The sequence below is a fragment of the Myotis lucifugus genome, unplaced genomic scaffold, assembly GCF_000147115.1.
Source record: "Myotis lucifugus unplaced genomic scaffold, Myoluc2.0 scaffold_93, whole genome shotgun sequence".
Classification (NCBI taxonomy): domain Eukaryota; kingdom Metazoa; phylum Chordata; class Mammalia; order Chiroptera; family Vespertilionidae; genus Myotis; species Myotis lucifugus.
This window is the reverse complement of record NW_005871141.1, coordinates 2,211,885-2,225,038: the sequence shown is the minus strand read 5'-3', so window position 1 is coordinate 2,225,038 and position 13,154 is coordinate 2,211,885. Positions and strand designations below refer to the sequence as shown.

The following is a 13,154-nucleotide window of genomic DNA, read 5'->3' as shown; positions in this document are numbered from 1 at the left end:
CCAGACCAGCCGCGGAGTTTGGGGTGGAGAGACAGAGTCATTCTAGAACATCTCCACTCCTCTGCCCGGGAGAGCAGCGGCAGCACCCATGCCTTCCTAAAGGGCATCTCCAGGCACGTCTTGCTGCGGGCTGAATCCAGCAGCCCGAGGACTAGGACTAAACTCGTATCTCGCTGGGGTTTGTGTGCAGAGCAACCCGAAGGCATGGATTGGCTCCTCTTCAGGAACATTCGCCTCTGGATCATTTTCCTGGTAAGTGGAATGTGAGGCCCGGGAAGGAAAGGCAGCCTGACGCCTTGTCTGCTCCGTCCCCTGGACGTTCTACATGGGATTTCATCCATTTGGAAACCCTGCCTGCAAAGACAGTTCCCGCCTCTGGTGATTTCAGGTCTCGCCAAGCTTGAGGGGCTAAATGCGATAGAGAAGCAGGGCGAGAATCTGGCTGAATTCGCCTTAAACAGAGGCAGAGGCAACCTCTAACTCAGATTAAAGGCTAGAACAAATCTAAAATTTACAATCAGAAATCAAGTAATGTACCTATTTTATTAAGTATATTTTATTAAGCATAGTTCTGACACTTCAATCAGACAGACGACTGTCAAAATCCCTGGTGCAAATGGGTTCTAAATTTGAAGGGAAGCAAAGTGAATCCAGCCCATCTCTTTTAAACAGTTATTTCCCTGTGTGTTTCCTTCAAGGTGGAAGAATGGTAGCTAGGTCAAAATTACATTGCAACTAATTATGAAATATTTAAGTCATATGAAATTTTTTTCTGATCAGAAATGGGGAAAAAAAGGAGAAAACCAAGCCCTCAAGAAACCCCTTCTGGATTATTAAAGCATTTCTGTAGTCCAGGAAGGAAACAGTTAGATCATCTATTTCTTTAGAGTAAATGTGACATTTTGTATCTTACTTCCCTCCAACCTCTGGGTGCCAAGGCATGGGGTGCTTTCTCCTCAGGCATCATGCTTCCGGGTGTCCTCCCCTTAAAAGAAGTAAGGCAGCTCCTAGTGCCAGCTCTTAGAGGAACAAAGATAAGGTTGGCCGATTCCCAAACTATTGCCAATTCAATTAGGAAATTCTATTTAAAGGACCAATTAAACTAGGTTAAATTAGATTCCAGTCAATTGATGGGCAAATGACAGAACAATTCAACCTGACTTGTCCATCTCCAAGTTCACTTCTTGTATATACCAAGGAAGAAATTCCTGTGGTTTTCACCCCATCCATAAATTTATCAATTTTTGGCACAAATTAACATGATACAAGAAATGTGTTTCCTTTTTCCTTCTTTGCATTTTTAAGGTAAACCATGTATTTATCTCTTGTCTATTACTTAATAAATAGCTATTTATTAACCACTGATTTTGTGTTGGATACTGTGGTAGGTGCTGGAGACAAAAGGGTGAATGAAACATATTCCTTATTTAAAATAACAGTTAAGAAAAATAAGTGGGAAGATAAGAGAAGTGAATTATTAGAAAATTGCACATATTTTTTTCAAAGTATATAAAGGCAAATAACGTATAGTGGGCTGCACCTCAGTGTCCCAGGAATGTTGGCGGTGGTGCTACGACATGAGTTTGTAAAATGATTCCCACCCTACTATTAGGAAGGCATTATACAGGACACCTCTGAGCATCAGTTCTAAAAGGCAGAGGAGAGCTGAAGCCAGACAGATGTGGGAATACACCGTGTCCAGTTGGTCCAGCAGGTACCATTCTGCTGGAGTCCATGTCTATGAACTTCAAAAGCAGTGCACAGCCCAAGCTTGGAAGGAACAGTGGTAGAACATTCCATTCTCTGAACTTGGAAGACATATTATTAAACAAGATCATTATGCAAAATAATGATAAACTGAAACAGTACAGATAGAAGTGCACTGCCCTGTTATGAGGATCATCCTTTCCTTGCATTGCTAAAGGAAGCAGAAAGAATCTGATTCCATCTTTCATAGAAATGAAGAATTATTAGCATAGACCTCTTACAGCACTTCTATGGGGTACCTCCATCTTTGACTCGGATAAACCTTTTGTTTCCTGTAAGGAAAACTGATTGTATGCATCAAGATTTTTTAGGCAACTTCCGGGCACTAAATTTTGCCTCCTAGTCCTTTCTGCCCAGGTATATCCTATGACAATATTACTTAACTGAAGAGTTAATTTTCTTTTCCTTGATCTTGAAAGAGTATTATATTTCAGATTCTTAGAATCTCTTTTTGGTAGTATGGACTTATTTTCCTTCACATTTTTAGTGTTTTGATACTTCATTTCTCTCCACAGATATTGAAGTATTTGTGTTTCATATCTCATGGTAATTGTAATAGACTTAAGCTCTTTTTGTATTTCTAATAGATCTCTTAAGATATCAACTAATAACTTTTGCAATTAGGACGTAGAGATTTCTAGCATGTGTCAAGATTGGGACAAGTGCAAGAATGTGTAAGGGGAATCAATGCACTGTCATGGGTGCTGTAGAAAAGGGGCATTCCTGCTTGTCTTTCATTTCCTGAACTTCAACTCCGCCCCTTTTTCATTAACTAAATCAAAGGTTCTCTGGGGCATCATTGCAGCTTAGCCCAGGGAGGGTGTGGCAGCCTCTCAGAGACGGACGGGTCTGTGTCATCTGTGTCTGAACCACAGAGAGCACTTTAAACAAGCTTTTGACTGACTTCACCTATAAAAGCTACCCCATCTCTAAGCTACAATAGGCATCTCATTCTCTCATTGAGCCCTTCAGCACCTTCTTCCTAAGGCGCTCTTCATGTCCGTCGGCTGTAACACACTGGGATGGTGAGGTGCAGTCAACACTACACCCAGACGCAGAAGCCCAGATTGAAGCCACGGATTCTCCTCAAGGGGTTGCATAACCTTGGCTAAGGCACCAGCTCCTCGGGGCCTCCCTGTGCCCCGGGGGAGAATGTGTGGTCAGACATCCTGTCGCTAAGTTTCTTCCCAGACGGAAACTCTGAGACTCTCCAATGGTCTCCATTGAATAGCTGTGTAGATAGAAGTTCAGGTCTGACTCGCAAACATTATTTTCATAACTTTGATTGGAGAACTTAAAGATTTAGGCAACGCTATGGAGTGTGTAAGTTTACTAGGGAGGAATCACTTATTAGCTATGCGAGGCTTGTATTTTATTGCGTGGATAAGGTCATACAAACAGCCACGTAGCTTTTATCAGATAAGATGTTTTGTGCACAAATGGTGATCATTCATGCTATGCATAAGATGTTAAGCTTTCAATTAAATGTTCTGATTCTTGGAAAGTAAAGAAGGTAGGTGGCTACATATATACTAGTAGATGTTATCTTCTATAAGCTGACAACAGGCATCAAAATTGATCAACATATTTAGAACTAACCTAGCCACTTATCAGGTTAGTTCTCAGATAAAACACTGTGATTCTGACAGGTGAAACAGAAATTTGTATTTATTTATTTTACTTTCAGTCAAATTTCTAGAAGTGGAGGCTGATGACAAACAATCTTATCTGATGTGGTTTTTTGGTTGTACGAAACAGAATGCATTAGATAGCATGAAATGACCGGTTCCAAGACTGCTGGTTACAGACATTACTGATGACCTCATTGCACCAAGGGTTATATAGAAGCAAATCTCACCTCTGGTGTTTCTTTGTTGGTGTGACTAAGGAATTACAACATATATCTGAACCAAGTGGACAGACTTACAGTGTGGCCTTCAGGTCTCTGCAGAGTGCATGATGGACTAAAAGAAGCTCTGTATGCCAAGAGATACTCAGAGTTATTATCGTCTCAGGCCCTAGAACTTCAATGCAGTGTTGCCAATAACATGTTTCTAGAACTGTAGCAGGAAGATGCTGCTCTGAGACTCTAGATGCGTCCTTCCTTTCCTCTTTTTAGGGGGTTGCTTTCTGAGAGGACTTCTTGCTGATAAGTAGATAGTCCCCGACTCCTTTCTAGTCCTGAGTCTCCAGGGAGGAGCTCCTTACAAAGCAGTGAGCCTGGGCTGCAGCTGTGTTCCCCTCCCTTCCCCAGGCGGGACCGAGGTGGGATCCCTCACTCAGGAGAGCAGCTGTGACAGGGAGTGTGAAGGGAGTGGCTGGTGAAACTTCCCAGGATCCCCGGCCTGGGAAACGTCTGCCCTCCCTTCCACACCGAAAATTACACACTTACCAACTAAAATGCCACTCCTGGCTCTACCTTCCATTATAAACAAAAGTGGTATAATTAGGCCTGAACTTGGCATGTCTACCAGAGCCCCATGAGGATGGTGATTGCTTTACTCAATTACTTTTACAAGTATTATTCAGGGGAAAACTGCTTATTAATAAGGTACTGGGTGTGCAAAGGATGGTGAAAACTGACTTCAAAAAGGTGGCACAGAGATGGAAATAGGCCTGTTCAGTAGCTGCTACGTGAGATACACTCAGGAGGTAAGAGAATAGTATGTCTCCTAATACTGCAATAAGCACATGTAATGACTTAGATTCCACATATCTCATATAAAATCATCATCTCTCTCTAGGACAGTGGTTCTCAACCTGTGGGTCGCGACCCCTTTGGCGGTCGAACGACCCTTTCACAGGCGTCACCTAAAACCATCCTGCATATCAGATATTTACATGACGATTCATAACAGTAGCAACATTACAGTTATGAAGTAGCAACGAAAATAATTTTATGGTTGGGTCACAACATGAGGAACCATATTTAAAGGGCCAGAAGGTTGAGAACCACTGCTCTAGGAGGAGGTATTAAAAAAGATAGGCCCAGAAAATCTTCAGCAATTTGCCAAAAGTTGGATGGCTATAGCATATTGGCTATTATTCTCCCTAGAATGTATATACACCATAACAGGTCAGAAATTATCTTGCACACAAAGGACAGTGCCCATCACATAACATTTTATCAATGAAATCTTTTGAATGAATGAGTGAATGAATGGATTCTGTTTCCAATTTACCTTTCTTGCCAAGGCACTTCACCACATTTCCCACCTACATGCTTATAGCAACTCAATGTGGGTAGTGAACTTCCAAGTGAGCTTGAGGGCTTGAAATTGAGACGCCAAAAGAGTTGGTTCTCCTCCCTCCCTGCAGGCGGTGGAAACACCTCTGGATCCGGCCTCCCACCGCATTCCCATCTCACCACCCGCACTCGCAAGGCGTTTTATAGCTAGCAAGGTTGTTTCACGCGTGTAACACTCCTGAAGGTATTTAGAAGCAGCCCCGTGTTACAAACAAAGACATTTTCAAAGCCTGGCTGATGCAGACAGCCCAGGGCCGCACGTCCAGAGCTCTCCATGGTCCCAGAGGTGACTACTTTGGGCCAACGCTGCGCCCTGCACGCGCTTCTTCTGCAATGTCTATGACATCCCATATCTTTTCTTGTTTATCTGCTGTCCTCCCTCTTTTACCGTGTGATTCCTTTCTGGGCAGGTACTCCGTCCTAGTCTTCATCATATTCTCGGAGATGAGCACGGATACATACACGTTAGCTTTGTGGGCACTTTTCTTTGCCAGGAAAAGTCCTACTGCAGTTACTTTAGTTCATGCAATTCATTGTAAGGACATCCACAGGGAAAGGAAGACAGGGAACCCTCTCCCCAGCGAGGCCACAGAGGCTGTGACCACTCAGGGTACCAGCATCTCTCGGGGCTGATCTGCTCCCTCCCTGCAGTGCCTCTGCCTCTTTCCTGTCTCCACCCCGGTGACGGGGTCAGCCCCGTGTCCTGCGCTGTGTTGTAGCCGAGCTCTCAGACCAAGCCCCATCCTCGGATGGTACGGACCGGCAGAAGCTCTAAAAGGTGCCTTTGAAAGGCAAGGGATGCCTGCATTTACCCAGGAACCCGTCGCTATTCTGCAGCTTCACGGAGGTTCGTGCAGCTAATGCGGTGCAACTTCGGAAGATGATGTCACCAAGTTTCTTCGCACACCCGTTCCCAGCGGTTCCCGGGGAGTGGAGCCTCCTGACAGGGCTCCTGGTTTCATGGGCCCGAGAATAAAACCAGCCCAGTTTCTTCAGGGAGACCTGCCAGAAAGGGAGGCGGTGTGGAGGGCTGGGCTGCTGGCCCCTCATCGGTAGGGCCGGCTAAGCAGAACGCAGAAATGCCAGAACGTATGTAGCGCACGGCTCCCTCAGGCACCACGTCTGTCTGCGAGGCAAACCCTGGCAGAGCACTGCAATCACCCCCCTTCTCGCCCCTGCCCCCACCACCTCCCTGAGAAACACCAGGAACAGCAATGGAGGGGACAGAGCTTAGACTCGGAATCTCAGGGCTGGCTGGATGTTGCTATCCTTCTGTTCACAGGGGTTCTGTAGAGAGGACAGGAGGAAGGTCAAATGAACTCAAAGCACTTCCTTTATTCTTTCAAACTGAGCACTAATCTGTTTGATGTGGTTAATTTCTTTCTTTTTTCTTTTTTTCCCTTCAAGGCAGAAGCATTTAATTATTATTTTTATTAAAGTCTAGTTGGCATACAATATTATATTCGTTTCATTGTGCAACGTAGTGATTTAGCGTTTATGTAATTGATGATGTGCTCACCACACTGAGTCTAGTAACCGCCTGTCACCGGGCAGCTATCACACTATCATTGACGATATTCCCCTGCGCCCTTCTCACCCATTTCTCCATTCACCGCCACCACCACCCCCCCCCCCCGCCCCCGGCCTCCCTCTAGAAGTGCTGGGCCAGTGACTGACTGGTACTCTTCTATGTTAGGGTGTGCTGTGAGTACACCCTCTGATGCACGGAGGAAAACTCTTCCGTCTCTTCTTTCCTCTTTATAGACCTAGTACTTTCACATGTTTACTCTCCTTAGATCAGAACCTGAATCAGAGAGCGGGTAGGGGACTGATCCAAGGTCACATCTGCCAAACAGAGTCAAGACTCATACTCAGTTCTTCTGCTCCCAAGTCTAAAGTAGTCATGTCTATAGCTCGTTGCTTTTAATAAAGCTAATCTATAAGTTAGGGCTGTATATCCACTTTAAGATATAGATTATCTGACTTTAAAACATACACCAATTTAAAAGAACTACGACAATAGTCTTCAAACTGGAGCACAGATAGCCCTGACATACATAAGCACTTCCAAGGTACACGTGTACAGTAGTTTTAAAGGAATCACTTACTAGATACGTAGCTTCCACATGTATATTCTTCGCATAAGTCATTCTGGTGAAGGATCGAGCGGGTTCTCCTCTCCCAAATGTGTCTGTCTGTCTATCCATCTATACCCCCCTCCCTCCCTTCCACTCTCTCTGAAAAGCAATGGAAAAACATGTCCTCAGGAGAAGATAACAAAAATATTTTTTAAATGTATGATGTCTACATGTACTCCTTGACATGAAATTTTACCATGATAATAACTGAGTAGAAAAGATTACTAAATTGTGAGGATAATATCATTTATTTGGGGTTAAAAAATTATAATTTGTCTAAGTATGTGTTTTTGAAAAGGACAAATTCTAAATTTCTCCAAATATTAACAATGATGATCTCCAAGTGGTCAGATTCTATGTGATTTTTACTTTTCCTTATACTTTCCAGAATTATCTACTTTTCTAACCAAAAGAATATCTAAACCCCAAAGGCAATATTTATTATGAAATAAAACACCTTATGCCACCAAATAAGACCATCTCCTATTAAACACTGAATTTCTTTTCCTGGTGTAGCTATTTTACTAATGTCTAATAAATTTACACATGAGGGAGAAAAAGAGTGAAGTTCAAACACTGGGCCCTAATGCCACATTTCTCATCGCTGATTTTCCCCCTTGTTCTGGGCTCAGCTGTCCTTCCAAATCCCCACCCATTACCTTCACCCTCTCTTATCCCCCCCCCCCCACATCTGTGAAATCTGCTTTGCACCCAATCCACCTGGTCCAGGGTCTCCCTCATCTCAGTTCACTGGAGTTGCCTGGTTTTACTCTGCTCCCTGGCTCTCTGGAGTTCGCAGTAGTAGCTCATCACCTCCCCAGTCCCCACTCTACCTTGACAGCAACCTCCAACCCGGGACAGCCCTCACATTCCTCTCCTCGCACAGCAGGTCCCCGAGCTCCACTAGAAAAGGAGCAGGACAGACTTCCCAAGCCAACTGGTCCTCAAACTGGCCGTCCGCTACGGGATAATAGATTATTTTCTCTATTTCTAATTTTCTGTGCCCAAGTGTTCCCTCAGTCAGGAATGCTGGGTGAGCCTACTGCTCCTCTCTGATTCGTGGCATTTTGTTGGTTTCCTGTCACTTCTCTTTTGAGAGTCTCCTCTGCCCGCCCCCCCTCCCCCGCCTTCCCCATCCCTGCTCACTCCGATTCGGAAAAGCCATGTAAAAGTTATCCTGCTCTTACACCTCACAATGCTCTTCTCTCTTCATAGTGTCCTTCCGGCTTCTGTTTCAGAGGAAGAGATTGTCTTCATGACCAGGGCTCCTCCTTGCACTGTTATTGTTTCCTTTTTATTGACTGTATTGGATGACACCGGTTAACAAAACCATACGGGCTGCAGGTGCCCAGCTCCACAAGCACTACCTGTACTGTGTGCTCACCACCCGCTGCCCTGCACTGTGATTAACCACTCCCATGCTCTTAGATTACACTTGTAGCTCCTTGATTTCCGCCTCCTCTTCCCCACCCCTTCCCTCAACTCCATCTACCATTCTTTCTCCACAAACCCCTTTTCCTCTCCCTGTGGACTGTATATTTCAGGGATGGCGAACCTTTTGAGCTCAGCGTGTCAGCGTTTTGAAAAACCCTAACTTAACTCTGGTGCCGTGTCACATAGAGAAATTTTTTGATATTTGCAACCATAGTAAAACAAAGACTTATATTTTTGATATTTATTTTATATATTTAAATGTCATTTAACAAAGAAAAATCAACCAAAAAAATGAGTTCGTGTGTCACCTCTGACACGCGTGTCATAGGTTCGCCATCACTGGTATATTTGGTCATGGTTCCCCAACCTAAAAAATGTCTTGATTTCATTAACTCCTCAAATTGCATCATCTCTCTCACGTCTTTTAACTCCTAACTTGAAAATGTCATGTATCGTTGCTATTTCCACTTTCTCAATAGCTTGTTCCTTGACTCCTGCAATCTGACTGATGCCACTTGCACAAGTTTGCACTGACTGCCTGCGCAAACTCCCAGGACGTCTCAGTTCCCAATCTCCTTGACCTTGCTACGGGACATGAACCATTAAATAGTTCCTCTTCAGCTAACTTCTTATCCCTGCCTGCCACTATCCTGCCTCTTTTCTGGCTACTTCTTCGCCATCTGCATCTCTTCTTTCTGAATTCAGCCTGCTGACCAACCCTCCACCATATCCACAACCACAACCACAACCACAGCCACCACAACCACAGCCACTACAACCACCGCCACTGTCATTTCTGACCTTTTTGTGTGGACAAAATCTGCTCTGCACCCACAAACCTGGTCCCTCGACCTCTCTATTCTCTGCTGTAGACTTCTTTCTTCTGTCCCCTGCACTAATATAAGCATTTCCTGTAAGAGTCTGTTCTCTGCCTACTTTATTGATCCTCTTAAACTTTTTAATGGAATACCCTCGCCTCCTGCAACTTTAAATAGCACTCCTGTTTAGATAAATTTCCACTTCTTCATCTTTTATGTCTATCCCAAATTTTAGAAGCAATAAAATTAACTAATTAATTAATGAAAACTTCGGCATCATCTTCCTGCAGTGACCCTCTCCTGTTGAATTCTCTGTTATTATTAAAGTACCCCATTGTCCCAATAAGCCAACTTAACTTACATCCTCCCCTTGTACCACAATCTACAAGTCCTATTGGCTCCTTGACAATGTCTCCATTCTCTCTCCTTTCCAGTCAGTGCTATGTTCATGTTCTAACTGTGTCTTACCCAGCAACTGCTCATTCTTAAGTGTCTGGACTTCAAGTACTTTTCCCTCGTAACCATCCCTTCATATCAATGATGTGTTTTTAAAACGGTGTTATTGTCAAACCCCGTATTTTATTCAATGAAGCCCACACTCCCTAGTTTGGTATATAAAGCACTTCATGATCTGCCTCCAACCTGACATTCCTAACCTTGTCTCCCGCGTCTCCTTGCTATTTCCTCTTCTTTCCAGCTGATATTACTTCCCATTCCTGGAGCATCCTGGGAAACTTAGAGGATCCCCTTACACCTGTGTTCGTGTTTTATTCTGGCTGAAAAACTGTCCCCATCAATTTCTCTCATCAAAGTAGCTTCATCGTGCAGACTCCTTTCACACCCCCTCTCTCCTCTGCGGCCTCCCTGGAACTCACTGGGTAACCTGGGTTGTCTGCTTTTCCTTCCACTGAGCCCCTGGGTGCCCTGCTGAGGCACATACCCTAACTTTCCTGTAGTTATGTGTTTGCTTCCTTAAAAGTTTAAAAGCCTTTGTGGGGAAAACCTGTACTGTTAATATTGTATTACCCATGTTTATCCCATATCACTAGCAAAATGTGTGTTTAAGAAATGAATTAATCAGAGAACATTGTCAATAATTTCATGACTTGACTTCCTTTAAACTATGCAAATTTATGCTAATGCTGTATCTTCTATAACAGGTGGTGTTGGAAGTAAACAGTGAATTTATTGTTGAGGTAATGTATAATTATTAAAACTACCTACTCAATTTATAATGGAAAGAGAAACTGAGTCATGTAATGCATAATATATCAAAAATCAGAATATGTGAAAACAGCGATATTTGAAAGCCATAATTTTAAATGTCCATGCTTTCAGGCAAGGTTTGTGACAGGTCAGCATCATAGTAACTCCTACTGATCAAACTATACTAGTAGTTTATTTATGTTTCCCAACCTAAGGCAAAGCAAAAGAAGCAAAGTAACACATTAGAATGGGAAGAGGAGTTTTAGACAATTACATCAGCATAATTGTATGGTCCATCAATGAGGAAAAAATACAAAAGCAAAAGTATCTGTAACCACAACTAAATAAAACCATAGAACCCAGGACCATTTAGAATGGGACTGGGAAAGTAAAGCTATCTTCTCTGGGAGGACTTTATTATAGCGGTTACATTTTCATTCTGATAATATCAAATAATGGGAGAAAATATAATAACTGTGTGATCTCTGTTGACAAAATAGACAATAGGTGGTACATTTTAGGAAGTTCACCAAAATGGAGAAAAATGTAAGTGCTTTGGTTCCTGAAAGTATAAGCTCCATTCGCATGGAGCAGCTCCTCCCCCCAAAGTAGTAATTAAATGAAGGCTTAGCTAAAACAAACATACAATTATCTATGTCTCAACAAGTACATAAAGAGTTACAAAAATATATATGTGTGTGTACATGTTTATACATATACACAAAAATGTTCATGCATGTAGTAACATTGCTAAAGTCTTTAATAGTATCAAACTCTTAAACACCCTCCAATGACAGCAATTAAGACCATAAAAACACATAGCAAGCAGAGACTATGAAAACACACAGACAGCACTGAGAATCCATATAGGGGTCCATGGGATTATGGTGGTTACCATGATTTCAGTTAAAACATTCTTCTGATCTGCAACAATCTATCTGGATACATAGCCAGAGCGGCGTCCTTACCAACAGAAAAGCAGCACCCTTCCTCTCTTTGAGTCAAGTACACTCACCAGCACAACCTCCCAGGGCTGCACTCACCTGGAGCAGCCGAAAGTTCTTAACCTCTGGAGACCAGACAGCCTGGTCAGAGCTCCATGGAGGGTGAGGTGGGCAAGGTCCCTACCTACTGAAACATTTGGTCCTGCCCACCATAGCCACGGACACATCTGTCCACACCAAGCAGTCCTTACAATGTGGTCCTACCCAGAACATCCCTGAGCATATGTGGTCCATGCCAACTGGATCTCGATATGTGGTCCTGTCCAAGCTTAGGAAACACCCCTGGGTTCCAACAGCCCCTAACACTTATTTATGCTGTTGGTTTACAGGATTAATACATAAAGTATTATCGTGTTTTATTAGTCCATTTACTATGTTGTGGCTGCATTGCCCATTATAACCCTCTTGCCTTGGCAGCCCAGCTGGCACTGGCACGTGGGGGAAGGTAGATGGGTCAGCTTAGACCCCCCCAGGAATGCTTTTGGACCGACCAGGCCAAATATCAAGGCCCTTATGGCATAAGCCCAATGTCTCCATGGATGCTTTGGACCAATGTCTGCTAATCAGTGGACAGATTGAAAGAAGAAAGACCACATACGCCATATTATCCAGTAGAACATTAGGAGCTCCACACTTAGCCAACAAAATGTGTTTCATAGAATCATACAGTTAGCAGTGAGACGATTCCAGAAAGAAGTTGCTGCTGAGGCTGCCCAAGCTCCACCCACCTAGAGGGGTAAGGTGGTAAAAACACTTTTTGTTCCTCAAATTCAATGCCGTGGCTTCTTCTGGGTGTTCCTCACCGTGCTGAGCGGATGTCCTTGCGAAGGAAAACTGCCCTGACACTGCGATGCGCCTGCTTCCGCTCCAGGTGAAAGAACTGGACGTGGAAAAGGGCACGACCAAGTGGCAAACTGTCAGGAGACAGAAGCGCGAATGGATCAAGTTCGCGGCGGCATGTCGAGAAGGAGAGGACAACTCCAAGCGGAACCCCATCGCCAGGGTAAGTGATGCATCACGGGTCACCCTGCGCCCAGACCGCAGGCCCTGGAGGGCGGGCAGCCTCAGCATCCCAGGCCCTGCAGGCTTCACTGCTCCACCCGCACCGCGGGAGCTGGTGCGCGGGGGGGGGGGGGGGCCTTTTATTTTCAATTTTGGCCCCCTTTGCCACTAGAGCTTGGGTGGGTGGTTCAGAGGAAAAATATCCCTCGTCTCATAGAAGAAACGATGGCCTCCTCAATTCCTGTTCTGGGTACGTACCTAGGTGTGGGCTCAGTCACGGCCGCTGTGTATGAAGAAGGCAGAGGATCAATGCTTTCTCTTTCACACTGATGTTTCTTGCTCTCGCTTCTTCTCTATAAAAATCAATAAAGATTTGTAATAACACACTACCGCGATTAAAGATCTAGCATCTTTACCATCAGTATCTGTAAAGCACCGGGGGATTCCAGTATACTCACCAATGTGCTGTAGACTCTCAAAATTTTCATCTGTGATATGGATAAAAAAACTACTTGCTGAATAAGTTTTAAAGCAAGGG

General features: G+C 44.0%; 1 protein-coding gene across 1 annotated transcript in view; it reads left to right on the top strand.

Moving 5' to 3' along the window:
- The first annotated feature begins 204 nt into the window (after nucleotides 1-204).
- Nucleotides 205-13,154, top strand: part of DSG4 (desmoglein 4) — a 35,932-nt gene continuing 22,982 nt past the window's right edge. The window contains exons 1-3 of the mRNA XM_006091673.3: nucleotides 205-252; nucleotides 10,565-10,600; nucleotides 12,486-12,617. Coding sequence (XP_006091735.2) covers nucleotides 205-252; nucleotides 10,565-10,600; nucleotides 12,486-12,617 — 216 coding nt within the window. The remainder of the gene's footprint in view (nucleotides 253-10,564; nucleotides 10,601-12,485; nucleotides 12,618-13,154) is intronic.